Genomic DNA, 17,155 nt, shown 5'->3' with positions numbered 1-17,155 from the left:
AGTTGTGCCTGTAGTTACCTGCACCTGTTGTTTTGTCACTTGTCTGTTGCCACAGGACTGTGAGATAAGTAAAAATAATAAAATGGTATAAGGTGATGTCTTTTGACCCGCATATAAATTGGATTTAGGTGAAGCAGAGTTGTTAGATATTGTAAAGATGCAATGCCCAGTTTAGACATAAGCATATTCATCTCTGTCCTATTCATTAATATCCTAATATCTCTAATATTTAACTTTTCTAAAATTCTTTTCAGGTCCTTCACTTCTGTTTTGTTAACGTTTAGTTAGATTTATTTTGGTTTCAGTGAGGTAAACCAAGGTCCCCTACTATTCTATTTTACTGTTTCTTCCTGTTAATTCATTTAACTTTTCAACTATTTTGAGGCTGTGACGTTTGGTTTAATATATCAGTTCAACATCTCTTTTCCATCTTTTTGCTTCCCACTTTTTCTATAAGAGAATGAGCTCAGCACTAGTATTCTAAATTTGGTGTTCTCTCCTGCTCCCTTTCTCCTCTTTTGCTACCTCACCTAAAGCCCCCAAACAAAGCCTTTATCCTTTGTTGCTTTTTTTTTTTTAATTAAAGGCCTCTTTGACATTTCCTTACTTATAGTTTATATTTTTTAATCTACCATCTCTCTTATTTCCCTCCCCTCTTTCTCCAATCCTTTCCTTTCTTGTTGAATTTTCCTTGTTTCCTTGTTGAATAAAATGTAATTCAGTGCCAACTCTCTGTGTTTGCGCACATGCACACATTCTTCCCTCCTTTGACTAGTTCAGATGAGAGTAAGGTTCATTTGTTATTCCCCCTCTTTTCATTGTCTTCTGCTTGCATACCCCAGTAATATGAAGTAATTTTCCCCAACCTTCTTTTCCCATTTTCTCCCAATGTTTTCCTTTTCCATTCTTTTAAGTTCCTCAGAAGATAAGAAAACTACTACTAAGCACGCTAGAATCTCTAATTATAGGGTTCTCAAGGGACACATATATTATCTTCCTGTATTAGTTGTCTAAAACTTACATTTCTTTTGTCCCTTATGATTGCTTATTCATGTTTATCTTCGTGTATTTCTCTTGACTTCTGTATTGGTATTTCAAATCATTAGGCCATCTCTGGTTTTTATCAGTAATGCTTGGAAGGTCCTATATCTCATTAAAGATCCATTTTTTTTTCCCTTGTTGAATTATACTCAGATTTGCTGGATAAGTCCTTCTTGATTGTCACTGGAAGTTAAATGGTACAATGAATAAAAAGGCTAAGTTTGAAGCCTGAAAATCTTGAGTTCTAGTTCGGCTTCATACACATCCTAGATATGTGACACTGGAAAAAATTACTTTATCTCCTTAAACCTCAATTTCCTCAACTGTAAAATAGGAATGATACTAATAACAATTGCCTCCCAGGGTTGTTAGAGGATCAAATGAGATAATATTTATAATATACTCAGCACAGTGCTGGCACATAGTATGTGATTTCTTCCTTCCCTCATTTTCATCTTTTCTTCCTTCAAGCCTGCCTACTTTTCTGCCCTGTTACTTTCTTTCCTCCGTTTGGTTATAGATGAAATTATGTTTGATCCTAACTGTGACTCTTGATTTGAATTCTTTCTTTCTGACTTCTAGCACTACTCTTTCTTTGATCTGAAATCCCTGGATTTGGCTTCTTTTTAAAGTTGTTCTTTTGTGTAAGAAATAGCATGAAAAGGAATTGAATTGAATTAGTCAACAACACCTGGAACACATCTATTTTCTTCTTTTATCATATGCCAATTTTCTGTTCATGTTGTTGTTTTTATTTGCATTCCTCTTTTCATTAAGGATTTGGAGCATTTTTTATATGAACTTAAATAGTTTATAACTTTTTTGAGAACTGTTTATTCAAACTTATGACCATTTAACTATTGGGAAATTGTTTCTATAAATTGCTTATATGTCTTAGATATTAGTCCCCTATCAGATATGAATACAAAGATGCTTTCCCAGTGAATTACTTCTTTTCTAATCATACTTGAGCCCTAAGAAATTTGACAGATAAAGTAGCATTATTGGCAAGAAGAAAAGTTAGTCTGACTCCAGAGTTCACCACTTATTTGCTATGTGACCTTGAATAAGTCACCCATAATTTGTAATCATTATTCCTATCATGCCTTCTTCACTTAGTTGTGGAGAAGATTATGTTAAATAATGAATTCCATAGTTCTTAGTAAATATAAAATACCACGATTGTGAGTATTTGTTATTTCTAGTAGGAAAAAAGCCATTATTTAACTAATAGAAACAGATCTCAAGTAAATCTTCTTTTAAAGCATTTGTGTTTTCTTTATTCTTTTCCCACAGTGCCGACAAGTCTTCCAGGCATTACTGGGATGGCTTAGGTTCCCCACCTGAATCCCTTTCACCTGGGAGTGATGCGTACTGTAGCAGTGAACTGAGTGATCCTCAATATGATCTAAGTCTGCTGGAGAACTTGTTTTACATGACATCAGTAAGTTGATTGTCCTGGAGAAAATTCTTCCTTTATCTTGGATAGAGCACTAATAACATCTGAGAGATACCTTAGTTCAAGTTTCAACTCCATTTGTAAATTGAGGATAATGCTTTTGTTATTTATTTCACAAGGTAATTGTAGAGACAGTACTATCAGAGTATGAGTGTGACTATTACTATCATACCCACAGATTCTTACTATCTTGGTTGCATGTAGTATTTGCTATGTGGTTTGTTGACTAGAAGATTAGATATTTCATAATAGATTCATAATACAATTTCACAATAATATGAAATTATGAAGTCATCTACTGTTAAGAGACAGAAGGCACATTATAGATTATCTATCCCCCTCATTTTGTAAATGAGGAAACAGACCTAGAAAGGAGAAATAACTTGCTCAAGCATCTTGCCCAGGAAGCTTAGTGGCAAAGTTAGGATTCTCTTCTGACTTTTGGTTCACTTCTTCCATTTTTTTTTTTTTTTGTTTTTTTGTTTTTTTAAAAAAATAGATTGTCCTAGAATCTTTGTTGAAGATAATTTAATGCATAAATAAGTATAGTAACTTAAATGAAAGTCATTTTGCAACAGAGCAGATAACAAGTAATTACTACCACCATTTCTAGAGTTTTCTGGTCCATAACTAGGATATTTATTTGGTTTTCTAATGTATACCTATTCTTTATTTTAAAAAGAAGAAGAAGAAGAAAAGAGTTCTATTAAGCTCTTGGATTACTGACATATTGGAAGATTTGTGTTTGAACATATTTTTTGTACATTGGAGGCCCTTTTATCTTGCTTATATCTAAACAGAATCTGCTTTCTGCAATCTCCAACAAGTGATCATCCCTTGGTCAGACTTCCCTAGTAATAAAGAACTCACTCTGTGATACACATTCCATTATTGAACAGCGACCACTTTTAGGATTTCTTAAGATGATATCCAACTCCTTATAATTTCTATCCAGTGAGCATATTTCTGCCATTTGAGACTAAATGGGAAAAATATAATCCTTCTTCCACAAGGCAGCCTGTCAAATACTAGAAAACAGACCTTGCATTCTCCAGGCTGAGTATCTTCTGTTCTATCAGCTGTGCATTCTATGCTTTAAGACTCGTGTGTCAGGGCAGTTCAGTGCCACGATGGATAGAAATCTAGTGGATAGATAATGGATATCCAGAATACTCAGCTCTGGATATGCGCTAACTTATCAAAATCCCTCTTAAAACTTCCTAGAATTCCTCTTTTAACATCAATTCTTGATTTCATGTATTCCTTTGCTGAGATAATTGTGTGCTTAGGCAGAATAGAGGACATTCAGAGACCGAGTACTGTTTGTATTAGGTAGTTTCTGAGGTGCCTTCCACTGTTACATTCTTTGATACAATAAGGGCAGCTTCAGGTTCACCCCGGATCCAGAAAGAAATATTTGAACCTTTGGTCTAAATTTGAACATTCTTTGATACAATAAGGGCAGCTTCAGGTTCACCCCGGATCCAGAAAGAAATATTTGAACCTTTGGTCTAAATTTGGGTCTTTGTTGCTTATTCTGAGATCATGGTAGCATAAAATGTTAATGCTAAAAGGAACAATAGGAATTATCTAATTCAACCTTAACTTTTTCTGTTTTGTTATGTAAGTGATCTTTAAGTAGAAGATGACTAAAACAACCCTATAAATTGCATTACTTAACCAGAAAGCCTGGAAAAGGGGAAATGACTTTCTTTTCTGGGTTGGTAAAGGGAGAAATGGCATGTGCCAGACTGCAGACAAGAGAATATAGTTGTATTCAGGGGAATGAAAGAGATCAGTCTGACTAAGGGAAGTGCAATAAGGCGAGTTGAAACTGGATTGCGCAGCCTGATGGAATGGAAAGAGCTTTGAACTTGGAGTCAAGACTCCACCACTGATCAGCCCTGTGATTAGGGACAATTCATTCCCTCTCTCTTAGCTTCAGTGTCCTCATCTGTAAAAATGGGGAAATTATTACCCTACAAGTTTTAGGACAAGTGTTTTGGAAATATTAAAGTTTTTTAAAAATGGATGTTTTTAATTAAAGAGCAATGTGACAAAATTTAATCTGCTAACTTTTCTTCCTCTGATCCCTCATCATGACATAGCAGAATCTTGATAACTAATATAATAATATAAACTTTGGGAGGTTCTCCTTATCTGTGGCCTAGTGAGGGAAAGTGAGCTGATTTCATCAGGGTGTGCATTTTTTAGCCTTATCAAATCATTAGACTGTGTGTGTGTGTGTGTGTGTGTGTGTGTGTGTGTGTGTGTGTGTGTGTGTGTGTGTGTGACTGATGGTTTTATAGAGTCATAAGTAGAAGGAACCTTAAGGTCATGTAGCCTAACTTTTTCCATCTCAAAGATGAGATTCAGGTACAGAGAAAAGGTAGTGATTTACCTAAAGTCAGACCTAAGTCTCTTAATGCCCAGTGCAGTGCTCTTTCTACTATGTCAGGCTACTAATTGTGAAGACTAGAAGCTGACTATATTGTTAAGTTAGGCATAAAATAATGAGGGCATGAATGAGAGTAATAGTAGTGAAAATTAAAAGGAAAAGTTATTATTGCATGATATAATGCTTTGAACATAGTACATGGGGAAGGAAAAAAGATAGTATTTGGTAACTAGATAGATATAAAAAGTGAATGTTAATGCGTATTCATTTATTGAATACTTGTTATGTGCAGAGTTCATTTCTAGGCACTGAGGGAGAGAGAAAACTTATATAAAGCAAAAATTGGCCCCTGCATAGGATGGAAAAAGTTAGGCTACGTGATCTTAAGATTCCTTCTACTTATGACTCTATAAAACCATCAGTCTCACACACACACACACACACACACACACACACACACACACACACACACACACACACACACACATCTTTGTTTCAATATAATTGGTTGTCTTTGTAATACTACATAGTTTTTATTTTATGCATTTAAAAATTTTTTTCTCAAAAGACTTCACTACCACTCAGAGGGGTCTATGACACAAAAAAAGTTTTAAGCCCTGTTATAGTAGGAAGATAAAAAGAACAAAAGTAACATATATAATGAATGCATCAGAAAGATGCAAAATAATGCCATGTGAGGTGTGAGGAGAAAGGTCCATAATGACTAAAGACATAAAGCAGTGCTTTCTATAAGATTTGGCTTTTCCTTTAGATTTCAGAGGATGAGGAGAAAAAGACAAATAGAGAATAGCATGACTAAGATAAGGACTATATAAAGCATGTCAAGAAGTAGGTGGGAGCAGCACATTTTATAGATAAGGAAGCATCTTCAGATGTGGAATAACTTTCAGATACCCACACAACTGGTCATTGTTGGAGTAGATATTTGTACTTAGCTCTCCTGATTCCAGGTCCAGAATTCCTTATACTGTACCACTCTTACTCTGAGATAAATAGAACATTGCCTGTGTACTTGATCACCTCATTCTGCTTCAGCATATTTAGAATCCTGTACTGAAAGCACCCATTATTTCTTTCATCCAAGTATTGTGAGGACACTTATGACAGTAAATAAGTGTGCCCCATTGAGAATCAGTTTTTAATCAAGGTATTTATTTTGGAAACTGACTCTCATGAACTAAATGTGTAGGTACTAAAATATAACCTGAAGGCTGATATAAATACCAAATGATAATATACAGCAGAAATCCCTTAGGTTGTTTAGATATCTTATTTGCTTTAGTAAAATAGTCACCCAGTGAAAAGCTTAGCAGTTTCTGGGGAAATTGAATATTAGCCCCAAATTAATTTCTCCTTTCCTTTTTTTGTTTTCTTCTCTAATATTCATTTGAAGAAAGCTGATTCCAGTGTGAATGATGTTCACAATGAAGATGACAGAATGCCATCTGAGAAAATAGTCCAGTCGAGAAGTATTGCCCAGAATCCCAAGGCAGTGAATTTGGGTCATCATAGTCCAAAGAAGACAGCAATGGGAAAGAAACCTAAGTGAGCCTCTCTGTGAATGTTTATTTAATAACCAAGTTGAGATCTACATAGCATTAGTTAGCCATGTGAACTTGGGAATATCACTTCTCCTCTTTTTCTTCCTCAATTTCTTCATGTATAAAATAGGGATAACAATAGCACCTACTATATGGAATTGTTGTTAGGACCAAATGAGAAGATATGCGAAATGCTTTGCAAACCTGAAAGTGCAACATGAATGCTAGTTAGTAATAATACTAATAGCAGCAACAGGACTAACATTAGATGAGCTTTAAGATCCTCTTCAGATGTTATTTTCTGTGGTTAAAAGACAGTTCAGTGAAATAGGAGTTCAGCATTTTTGAGTCTGGACACATCAATTCAAATTCCATCTCTCAGATTTACTAATCATGGGAGGAAGTACAAAGTACAGCTCTCAAAGATCATACATGTTATGGAGAGAAATAAAGAAATTATTATAATACAAAGTATTACAAAATCACAACATTAAAACAAAATATTGAGGTATTTAGGGAAAAGTTGTTACCAACCATAGAGATTAGTCATAATTATTGTGCTACTTATCCCATGGGTTTTGAAGAAAGTCCTTTTTAGAGTGCTTTAAGTTTCAAGCTAACATTACTAAGGTCCATTGGATCAGAAATTTAAAGCTGGAAGTGTTATCAGAGACTATCTGGTCGAGTCCCTCTTTATAGATGTGAAAGCTGAATCCTAAAGAAGCTAAATGTCTAGCCCAAGGCCACAGAGGTCATGAGCTTCAGAACCTAGTCCTGAATCTGGTCATCTAATTTCAGAGTCCATAGAATAGTTCCATTCTACCCATTGCCTCATACAAAAAGCTATAAAAAGATTAAGTTATTGACATTATTAAGGTTTTCTTTTCTAGTCTCTTCTAACATGCTGAAGCAAAAAATGAAATACTCTAACTTGTGTGGGTAAAAAACTCTGTAATAGCACTGGTAAGGGCTAATCTATTCACGTATATGGGAAGTCAGCTCAGAGAATAAAGGCCATTAAATTTTAGGCAGTAGTTCAAGTCATTACTGGTGATCCAGTTTGTCTGGTAATTAGTTGAATGACTTTTTAGAGAGAGGTTTACCAAGTGTGCCGAGTTTTGATAACTTCAATGCTTAAAGGATCCATGATTTCATCAATACTCTATTTACTAATGTAGCTCTCAGACTCTCTTCACATAAGTAGACATTATTCATGAGTTGCTGTAGATAAAAACATTGATTATCTGTTAGTCACATAAAAAAAATCTCTTTTTCTTTATTTGTTTTAATCAGAGTATATTACTTATAATAATAACTCAATTCTCTAAACTCTTTTCAGAAATTCTGCTGTGCAATCAACACACTTACAGAGTCCTAGAAAAACTGAAGTAATCACCCTGAATTTAGATAGACTGGCCCTGTTGAGTCGAATATATTCTGCCAGAGTTGTCATTGACGTGCTGGGTGTACCCCCAGAGAGTCCCCAGATGACCCCGGGCAAAACGGGCATACCTGCCAGACCACCCAGATCAAGCTCAGCCAGAAAGCGGTATGCTTGGATTCCTTGTTCTTTCCCTCTCCTTCCTGTGCCTTCCCTAGGAGTTGAAGCTGAGTATTTCTGAGGACATTTCCACATTGCTCTAGTAAAAGTAGGGAGGCCGGGGCAGTTATGTAGCGTAGTGCATAGAGCACCATCCCTGAAGTCAGGAGAACAACCTGACTTCAAATCTTGCCTCAGACACTTAACACTTCCTAGCTTTGTGACCCTAGGAAAATCACTTAACCCAAGTTAAGGGGGGGGGAAGGAAGGGGAGGAAGAAGGCTAAGGCAGGAATAGAGGGCCAAGCCAACCAAAACAAGGTGCTTAGTACTTAGTGAATTACCAGAATTGATGCTTATTTAACATACATTTAGTAAATGCCCATTATGTGCAAGACACAAAGGAGATAAGGCAAAAAAGACTAGATATATGTTATTAAGGAAATTAACTTTGGAAAACATATTCTTGAGTAAACTACTATAAAAATAGAAGGTAAGAGTCTAAGAAAGGTCAGAGGTCCTCTGAGAGCTCTAAGAAGGAAAAGATTATTAACTCAAACTTGAGAGATAGGGGAATAGTGGCATTTGAGCTGGATCTTGAAAAATGAACAATCAGCTATTGGAACAGTATTAGCCAAGGTATGAAGGTGGGAAAAGTTCTCCTCAAGTTTCCTACCAGTTATGAAAGGTCTTGAATGTCAGATTGATGGATGAGTTTGGACTTTGAATTGGAAATAAGAAGTTGCTGAAGAATTTTGGACAGGCTACCAATTATGTTCACATGCTGCTTTTGAAAGATAAGCATGCCAACATATTTATGTTATTCCTTTAGTTTTGGCTCCTATATTTAAACTAACAGGTCTTGAATTAAACCAAGATCAAGCATTAGAAAAGAAGTAATTTTCTTTTGCGGCAAATTTATTCAGTCTCTATTATATGCTAAAATCTGAGAATTGTGTTGTTCAGTTGTGATCCCATTTAGGATTTTCTTGGCAAAGATATTAAGACTGGTTTGCCATTTTCTTCTCCAGCTCATTTTACAGATGAGGAAACTGAAGCAAATAGGGTTAAGTGACTCGTCCAAGGTCACACAGCTAGTGAGTATCTGAGATTTTCCTGACTTCAGGGCCAGCACTCTATTCACTACATTACCCAGCTGCCCCTGAAATCTGAGGTCAGAAATGTGCAAATAATAGTTCCAGCTTCAAGGGCCTTATAGTATAATATAGGAGAGAATATGGGTTCATAAATATAAGGGAAAATGTAATAGGGAAAAGCAAGTTGTGAATTTCATCTTCACTGAAGATCTTTATTTTGAGATTAGATGACAACCCCTTGTCAAGCATATAGGGGTTTTCTTTGCAGATTAGACTGGATAACCTGTGACATCTTTCTGTGATTTTAGGGGTATACAAGTAGTATTTTAGTAGAAACAGATCTCTTTCATTGGAGATCCATGAAGTCTTCATGAACAAGATGCAATCTAAACTGGACTTTATCAGAACAGAGGGATTTTGGTTTCAAGTAATCAGTTAGCCTAGAAAATCTCCTAAAGGCTGCACTAAATTTAAGGATTCTAAAAATTATTGAGTGTTGTCTTTATTAGTATTCATTTAAAACCTTCCTTGTTCTACTTCAGTTGAAAATCATCTTTCCCTTCTCAAATAGTATTTAATCATGTCCTATGTTGTATTATAACTTTGTATCCATGCCTTATCTCCTCTTTTAGACTGAATATCCTGAGGATGGGGAGCCTCTATATTTTCTCTATCGCATAGCCCAGTGCTCTGCAGTGATAGGCATTCAATAAATATATGTTTAATTATTTGGGAGAGTAGTATAAAAGATATGCAACACTTTTTACATGCTTCTAATAGAGATTAGATCCATTATCTTTTGAAGTCTCTTTTAGATGTGAGATTTTGTAATTCTTCAAGTCTTAACCTTTGAAGTCAGCAGGAATTCATTATGCACTTAATGTGTCCCACACTAAGCACAAGAGATATAATAAATAATAAACAAAAGTGCTCCATTTTCAAGGAGTTTACATTCAAATGAGTGAGATAATCTGCAAACAATTATGTACAAATAGAAAGGTACAGAATAAATTAGAAATCACTTTAAAAGAAGGTATTAAGATTAAGGATTCCTGGGAGAGGTTTCTTGAAGAAGTTGGAACTTTAACTGCAACTTGAAGGAACCTAGGGGAGCCAGGAGGTGGTGATCAGGAGAGATCATCCCAGACAGGGGAATGGCTAGTGAAAATGCCCAGAGTTGGAAATAATGTTATTTGCAAGGAACAGCAAAGGAGGCCAATGTCACTTGGATCACATGGAGGAAAATAAGGTGTAAAAAGTCTGTAAAGGTAGAAAAGGGACAGGTTCTGAAGAGCTTTAAAAGCCAAAGGATTTTATGTTTATTCCTAAAGAAAATAGGAAGAAAAGATAAAAACTTCTCTTTATTGAATAGGGGAATGTTATAGTCAGATCTTTACATTAACACCTGAGTGACGAAAGTATTGGAGTGGGAAGAGGCCAAGAAACCAACTAGTAGTCTGTTGCAGTAGTTCAGGCATGAGTTGGGAGACTATACTAGGATGGTGGATCAGAGGAGAGAAGGCATATAAGTTTGCAAAAGTGGAAACAACATGATTTGGTGATGGATTGGATATTTGAGGTAGGTACAAATGAGGATTGTGAAGCTAATTTGGTAGAAAATTTAATAAATTCAGTTTTGGAAAGTACTATGAACTTGAAACATGCTAAGAAAGTATTTATTTTTAATTAGGTGTATTATTAGTATAAATAATATCCAGGCTTTTTTACTCATTCCTATTGTATACAAAATCTGATTATGTTTTTTGTTTTCAGTTTAAAAATGTGCACTATCCTAACTGACTTGCATGTAGATGAATAAGTCTTTGAGTTTATACTTCAGTATATAAATACTGAACAGGTCCTATATATGAACTGGACCTAGAATTGAATAGGAGAAAAAGAAAGGTCTGAATTGCCTTTGGGAAATTGTATAGCAATTGAAATGATCCCAAACTGACAAAAAAAATTCATCTTTTTAAAATACCACTACTCTTCTCATGATACTGCTTGACTATAGGTCATGAAACAAAATAGCAAGTGAGGCCAAAGAATGATGTAGATATTATCAGTTGTGACTTGTCCATTAAATGAGGCATATATAGCACATGTATGATCAAAAATGGAGTTGGGTTGGTCATATTGCTAAGGTGAGAGGTGATAGTTCAAGTACTGCACTAGTTTTAACAGATTTGTTATGTGCCAAACACTTGTGCCATGTGTTAGATTTAAGAGTATATAGAATCAAGCAATCTCTGCTTTCAGTAGGCTTTCTCATGGGAAAGCTAACAAAACATACAAACACGAATATAAAGTTGATAAATATATACAAATTAATTAAAAAGGGAGGAGACTTGCAGGAGGAAAAAATCAGGGAAAGCTTTGTGTGGAAGACTAAGGAAGAGAGGGACTCTGAGGTGGAGGTAAAGAAAGGAGCACTTTCTGTTATTGGGCACAGCTAATGCAATTTCATGGAAAAAGAAATAGAGTGTTGTCTAGTAGTATTTTAAGTCATTTTAAACAAGCACTTGATGCCACAGCCCATCTTTTTAGCATCAGTGTTTTCACAGTAAAGCTACATATAAAAAAGAGTTTGTAATTTAGTAGAAAGAGGACAGAACTTGGAGTCAAGAGAAACTTGGGTTCTGATCCGTCCCCCATTGCTTCCTAACTGGGGAACCATGGCAAATCACTTAACTCTTCTAAACCTTCATTACTTCATATGTGAAATGGGAATTAAAAAGCAGATATAGAGCGATTCCCCTAATGCCTAGCAATTAACACTCAAGTTGTGGGGATTATATGAGATAAGGTGTAATAAAAATGCTCTGTAAACCAAAAAGCCATTATAAAAATGTCAGCTCTCATTAAGGCTGTGAAATATAGGTTGTCATAATCATCATTTATTAAATGCCTCTTTTATGCTAGGCATTGTCTCAGAAGAATAAAAATTGAAAATGATGAGTATAAGTAGTGTAACTTCTTCAAAACTTTCCAACCAGTATATAACAATATTCTATACAGGATGAAGTAAATACAGCTGAATCCACAGAAGAGACAATACATAGCAGGATACAATCTTTTGTGGATTAACATTGAAGAACAATCCCAACCTCCACAAATCCAAAGCAGAAGCACAAGGAAATTTGTGGATTTGTATGAGGCTCAACTTTAGGCTAGGGACTTAGCTTTTGTAGTAACTATCTGAATATCCATGGTAACCCTCCATCTTTCCTCCTATTCCCTCCCCACAAATAGCATGTGTTTATTTCATTCAATCACATAAAAGAAAGAAGGAGAATAGACCAGGAATTGGATAGATTGAAAATAATGCTGACTTTTGATTAGAGCCTGACCCTAGCAAAGGAACTTCTTTCTTCACCATCCAACTTGGAGTACAGAAAATGTATATAAAATAGCTACTAACCCCAATTTGGCTAGAACATAGAGGGTATAGAGAAGACTATTGGACAATGTTAGATCTAGGCTAATGAGTTCAAACTTTGCTGGATTTTTTTTTTTTTTTTTAAGCAGAAGAATTATATCACTAGATCTTTTAAAAGGGAAAAACAATTCAACAGGTGAAGTATGGATCAGTTAATGGAAATGATTAAAGCAAAAAGGTTCCTATAGTATGTGGTACCAGTAAGAATAAAAACAAGGATAGAAGCCAGAGACATCATAAAGGTTGAATTAACAGGATTTAGTGACTGGTTGGATATCATTTATTGAACAAACATTTGGAAGTTTAAAATCATGTTAGTCCTGACAAAGCTTAGTCTATCCTAGCTTTATGAGGTATAGTCTCTTATTTAGCATTTAAGGATCTTTACAACTTGGCCCCTTTTATCTTCCTACTTTGTATTATCTTTTATATGTTTTATGGCCCAGAGATAACAAAAGTTTTTCTAATACATGTGAACAGTACTTCACCTTCCATTTCCATGCCTTTATATCATCTGTCCCCCATTCCTAGAATGATTCCCCATGCCTGGAATGTTCCCCTTTCCAAACTTTGGCTTCCTTCAAGACTCAGCTCATATCCCATGAAGAGTTGGTTCCTCCAGCCACCTGAATATTTTTCCCCTCTAACAATACCTTTCTCATATTCTATATATGTCATCTGTTCCCATTTATTCACATTAGTGAATGAATAAATTATTTATACATTGGAAATACAAATAGAAAAAAATGAGACAGCTAGGTTCTCAAGGAATTGATGCTTCAATTAGAGGTACACATGTTTAAAAAAAAAAAAACAAAAAAAAAAAACTAAAGCCCATAGAAAATTCCAAAATTCCTAAAGGTATATTAGCAAGTCAACTGTCTGGAGGTCATGGCAGCAGGATAATAGGAAGACTTGAAGACTTTAGATCAAACAGGTAGGCATAGTTGTCTGCCATCTTTACTGAAGGTTCAAAGTTAGTGACTTGGAATGTATCCCAGTGTGGTTTGAACAGATATGATTGAGCCGTAAAGTCTTCCCCAGGGCATCCCTGATGGAGTGGCAAAAGGGAATGGTACCTTTCTGTCTGGGAGGACAGCTGGAAGGAGAGCAAAGAACAGTCCCTATGAACAGTTATTACCTTCAAACCACCCTCAATGAGGTCTGGAGTGGTGGAGGAGGCAAAGGGATGGAACTGGAGTGGAAAAGATGCCCCTTTTGGCTATTAGGGCTAGGGAAGTAGGCAAAGAAGGGAACACCCTTGAAAATGGTATTAGGTCTGGGCAGTCTGGAGTCATTTGGTGTAAGCACTGGGACTATTTTTGTAAAAGCCTTTTCCATGTCCCGACCACCCAGTGACAACTAGGAAGTTCTTGAACAGGGAGCTGGGAGGTCTGGTCTTAATCTCTATCTCTACAGTTTCATCCATGTGGGTATATTCTCAGCCAAAACCCATTAGAGAGTTTTTGAGAATTCCTATGGAGTAAAAAATGTATCAGTTCGAGTATCCAGATTCCTGAGCCTTTCTACATCTAACTTGTTAGCTAGTATTTGGGCATCTTGTATTTGAAGACTAACAATAGAATTTAACATCTGGTAAGTCATGCCAGCCTAGAAAGGATTTGAATATTAACCTAATGGGCACATGTCTAAAGGTCAGTTTAGTCACCATTGGAAATTTGTCTATCTAAATTGTTTTGGCAATTAGCAATTCATTAAAGCATCTACTGAGGCAGAAGGAAATAAAACTGCATCAATAGAGATACTACCTACAGAGCTGAAATCACAAAGCATATATATATTTGAGTATTTGAAAGTATGCAAAGTGCTTTTACAACAACAATGCAGTTAGGTAAATCATGTTAAGTGCAGCTGGTAGTACATTGGAGTATTGGGCTAACATTAGGAAAGTCTGAGTTCATATTTTCCCTCACTGTAGGACCCTGGGCAAGTCATTTCACATTTGCCTTGGTTTCCTCAACTATAAAACCTTCCAAAGTGTTAGAAGAATCAAAACAAATCAATCTATGCTTAGTACAGTGTGTGGCACATAGTAGGCACTTAATAAAAACTTATTCTTTTTCCCCTTCCCTAGATAATGAGCTTGTAATTTTTTAATTTAGGGAAAAAAAAATTGAAGTTTGGGGGGGGTTTTAATCATCTTTTTTTTTTTCCTTAAGCACTTTCTTTGTGGAATACCACTTTCCTATTGATGCTTCCAGAAGTGACACAGAAGAGATTTCAGTGACCACAGAAGTTATCCGACTAGCTTCCAGTAAAATTACAGGAGGAGGTGAGGATTACATCTCTTTTATAAGTTTTGCACAAATGAAACTAATGCAGCTAAAATTAGAGAGAAGCAATGTAAATGGAGAGGAAAAAAAATTTCCACAAAGTTTGTCTAATAAAACTAATGATGGTAGAGAGAACTGATTCAAATTTATAAGAATAAGAAAAATATAAAGAATAAGAATTAAAAGAATAATGAAAAAATTCAACTCATCAATGGTCATGAGATAAAAATGCTCTAAATACCTAATAATTAGAGAATTGCAAATTAAAACAACTCCTTGAATTCTAGTTATCAAATTGCCAGAGTTGATGAGGGTCTGTGAGAAAATAGGTACATGAATGCACTGTTCAGTGGAGCTGTGAACAGATCAAGCTGTTCTAGGAAACAATTTGGAATTATGCCAAAATGATATTAAACTGTACTACCCTGTGACCCACTGATGTTGCTACTAGATCTGTATCATAAGGAGTTCAAAGAAAGGAACAAGGACTTATATATACAAAAATTATTCATAGCAACAGCTCTTTTTGTGGTGGCAAAGAATTGGAAACTGAAGGGATGTCTTATCAAGTAAGGAATGATTTAAAAAGTTGTGATATATGAATGTGATGGAATACCAGCATGCTGAACAAAATTATGAAGGAAGTGATTCCAGAAAAACCTGAGAAACCTTGTGCAAAATGATGGCAGAGTGAAGGAATTAGGATCAGAACAGCTTGTACAGTAACAGAACTGTCGTGACAAAACATCTTTGAAAGACTTAATAGCCTTGGTCAGCAGAATTGACAATTGATTGGATATGTGAATGAGGAAGAAAGATTTAATATGACATTGGGGTTGTGAATCTGGGTAATGGAAGGACAATAATAGAAAAAATTAGAAAGATGTTGGATTTGGAGAGAGAATGAGTTCTCTTTTTGACAAATTGAATTTGATATGTTTAGATGAAATCCAGTTCATAATGTCCAACAACTATATGATAATTTGGGATGTGATGTTGTATTAGAAAAATAACAAATGTAAAAGCCCTTCTAAGGCCAAACAGAATAAATTTAATCTCTCCCTCATTTAACAAGATGTAGCTACTACATTTTCTGCACAAAACATGCCCCATATGTTCTCCATATGTTGCATTACTTATCTCTTCAATTTGCTTTGTGCAAGTGTTCTCCAGCCTGGAATGCTCTCCCCTTCACTTCTCTTTCACAGAGTTTGAGGTTTCCTTCAAAGCACAGCTCAGGTGCAACCTAACCTGTCTCCTAAAAAGCCATTCTTGATCCCCTTAGTTACTAGCTTCTTATTCTCTTGAAATTATGTTTTTGTATATTTACATTTTTTTTAATCCAGTAGAGCATAGGCTGCTTAAGGGAGCAGTAAATATTCCATTTTTGTTTTACTATTGCTGGAACCTGCAACACTTAGCTTGTGCTTTCTAAATTTGTTCTATTGACTTGACTTCTCCAGATAGGAGATATTTCACCTGGTATAGATGGGGTTGAGGTTATAAAGCCATTACAGATTTAAGTAAAGTTATGAGGGTTCCAAATACAGCATGTATCCAAGGAAAAGTAAATAGTCAAATTTAGCAGAATCTCTCTGACCTCATCTTCATCCTCTTTAAAATAAGAATTGTTCCAATAGAAAGTGCTAGATTTGAAATCAAATACCACCTAACCACCCGTGTAACCTTATGGATTGGACTCTGTGGTCCCCTGCAGCCCTGTGGTTTTAGGAATCTTAGACCTGAAAGGGATTTAATTGGGAGTGAGGAGCATTTGATAACAGGAAATCTATTTTAGGTCTAGATCAGGATTTGCAGATGATATGGCCCAGTCTGGCCTGTCATTTGCTTATGTGTGGTCCTTAAGCAGTGGCTAGAATTTAGTAGTTTGTAGATCCCTGGGCTATAATATAGAGAACTTTGAATGTTAATCTTAGAAATTTGGGGTTAATCCTGTAAGTTATAGGACTCAGTAAAGGAACTTGGGATCAGGAAGTAACATAATCAAAACTGGGCTTTTAAGATGTTGAATCTATCATTAATATACAGAATGGATTAGAAGTAGAAGAATGCAACAAAGATTGAGGAAAAAAAGAGGGAACTTCATTTCCTATACTGGGAAACGCATGTCTATATGTTATTTATTTGTTTATTCATTTCCATTTCAGTGGTAAAATTTCAGCAGCGATCTGTGTTCCCCATACATTTTGATGGAGCAATGATAGAACATTGGTGGAAATCTGATCTCACTTTCAAAATATACATGAAGAGAAGCACACAGAAAAAGGTACTTCATTATCAAACTGTGCATACCCTTTGACCC

General features: G+C 35.5%; 1 protein-coding gene across 8 annotated transcripts in view; it reads left to right on the top strand.

Moving 5' to 3' along the window:
- Positions 1–17,155, top strand: part of C2CD3 (C2 domain containing 3 centriole elongation regulator) — a 142,084-nt gene that overhangs the window by 33,144 nt on the left and 91,785 nt on the right. For all 8 annotated transcript variants that reach the window (XR_012488376.1, XR_012488375.1, XM_074304051.1 and 5 more), the window contains 5 exons: positions 2,338–2,485; positions 6,313–6,464; positions 7,800–8,009; positions 14,719–14,831; positions 17,001–17,119. Coding sequence is in view for 6 of the 8 variants with exons in the window: in XM_074304051.1 (XP_074160152.1) it covers positions 2,338–2,485; positions 6,313–6,464; positions 7,800–8,009; positions 14,719–14,831; positions 17,001–17,119 (742 nt within the window). In the remaining 2 variants the exon portion in view is untranslated. The remainder of the gene's footprint in view (positions 1–2,337; positions 2,486–6,312; positions 6,465–7,799; positions 8,010–14,718; positions 14,832–17,000; positions 17,120–17,155) is intronic.

This window comes from Sminthopsis crassicaudata, chromosome 3 (genome assembly GCF_048593235.1).
Source record: "Sminthopsis crassicaudata isolate SCR6 chromosome 3, ASM4859323v1, whole genome shotgun sequence".
NCBI lineage: Eukaryota > Metazoa > Chordata > Mammalia > Dasyuromorphia > Dasyuridae > Sminthopsis > Sminthopsis crassicaudata.
The sequence above is the reverse complement of the archived record's forward strand: the minus strand, read 5'-3'. Positions and strand labels throughout refer to the sequence as shown.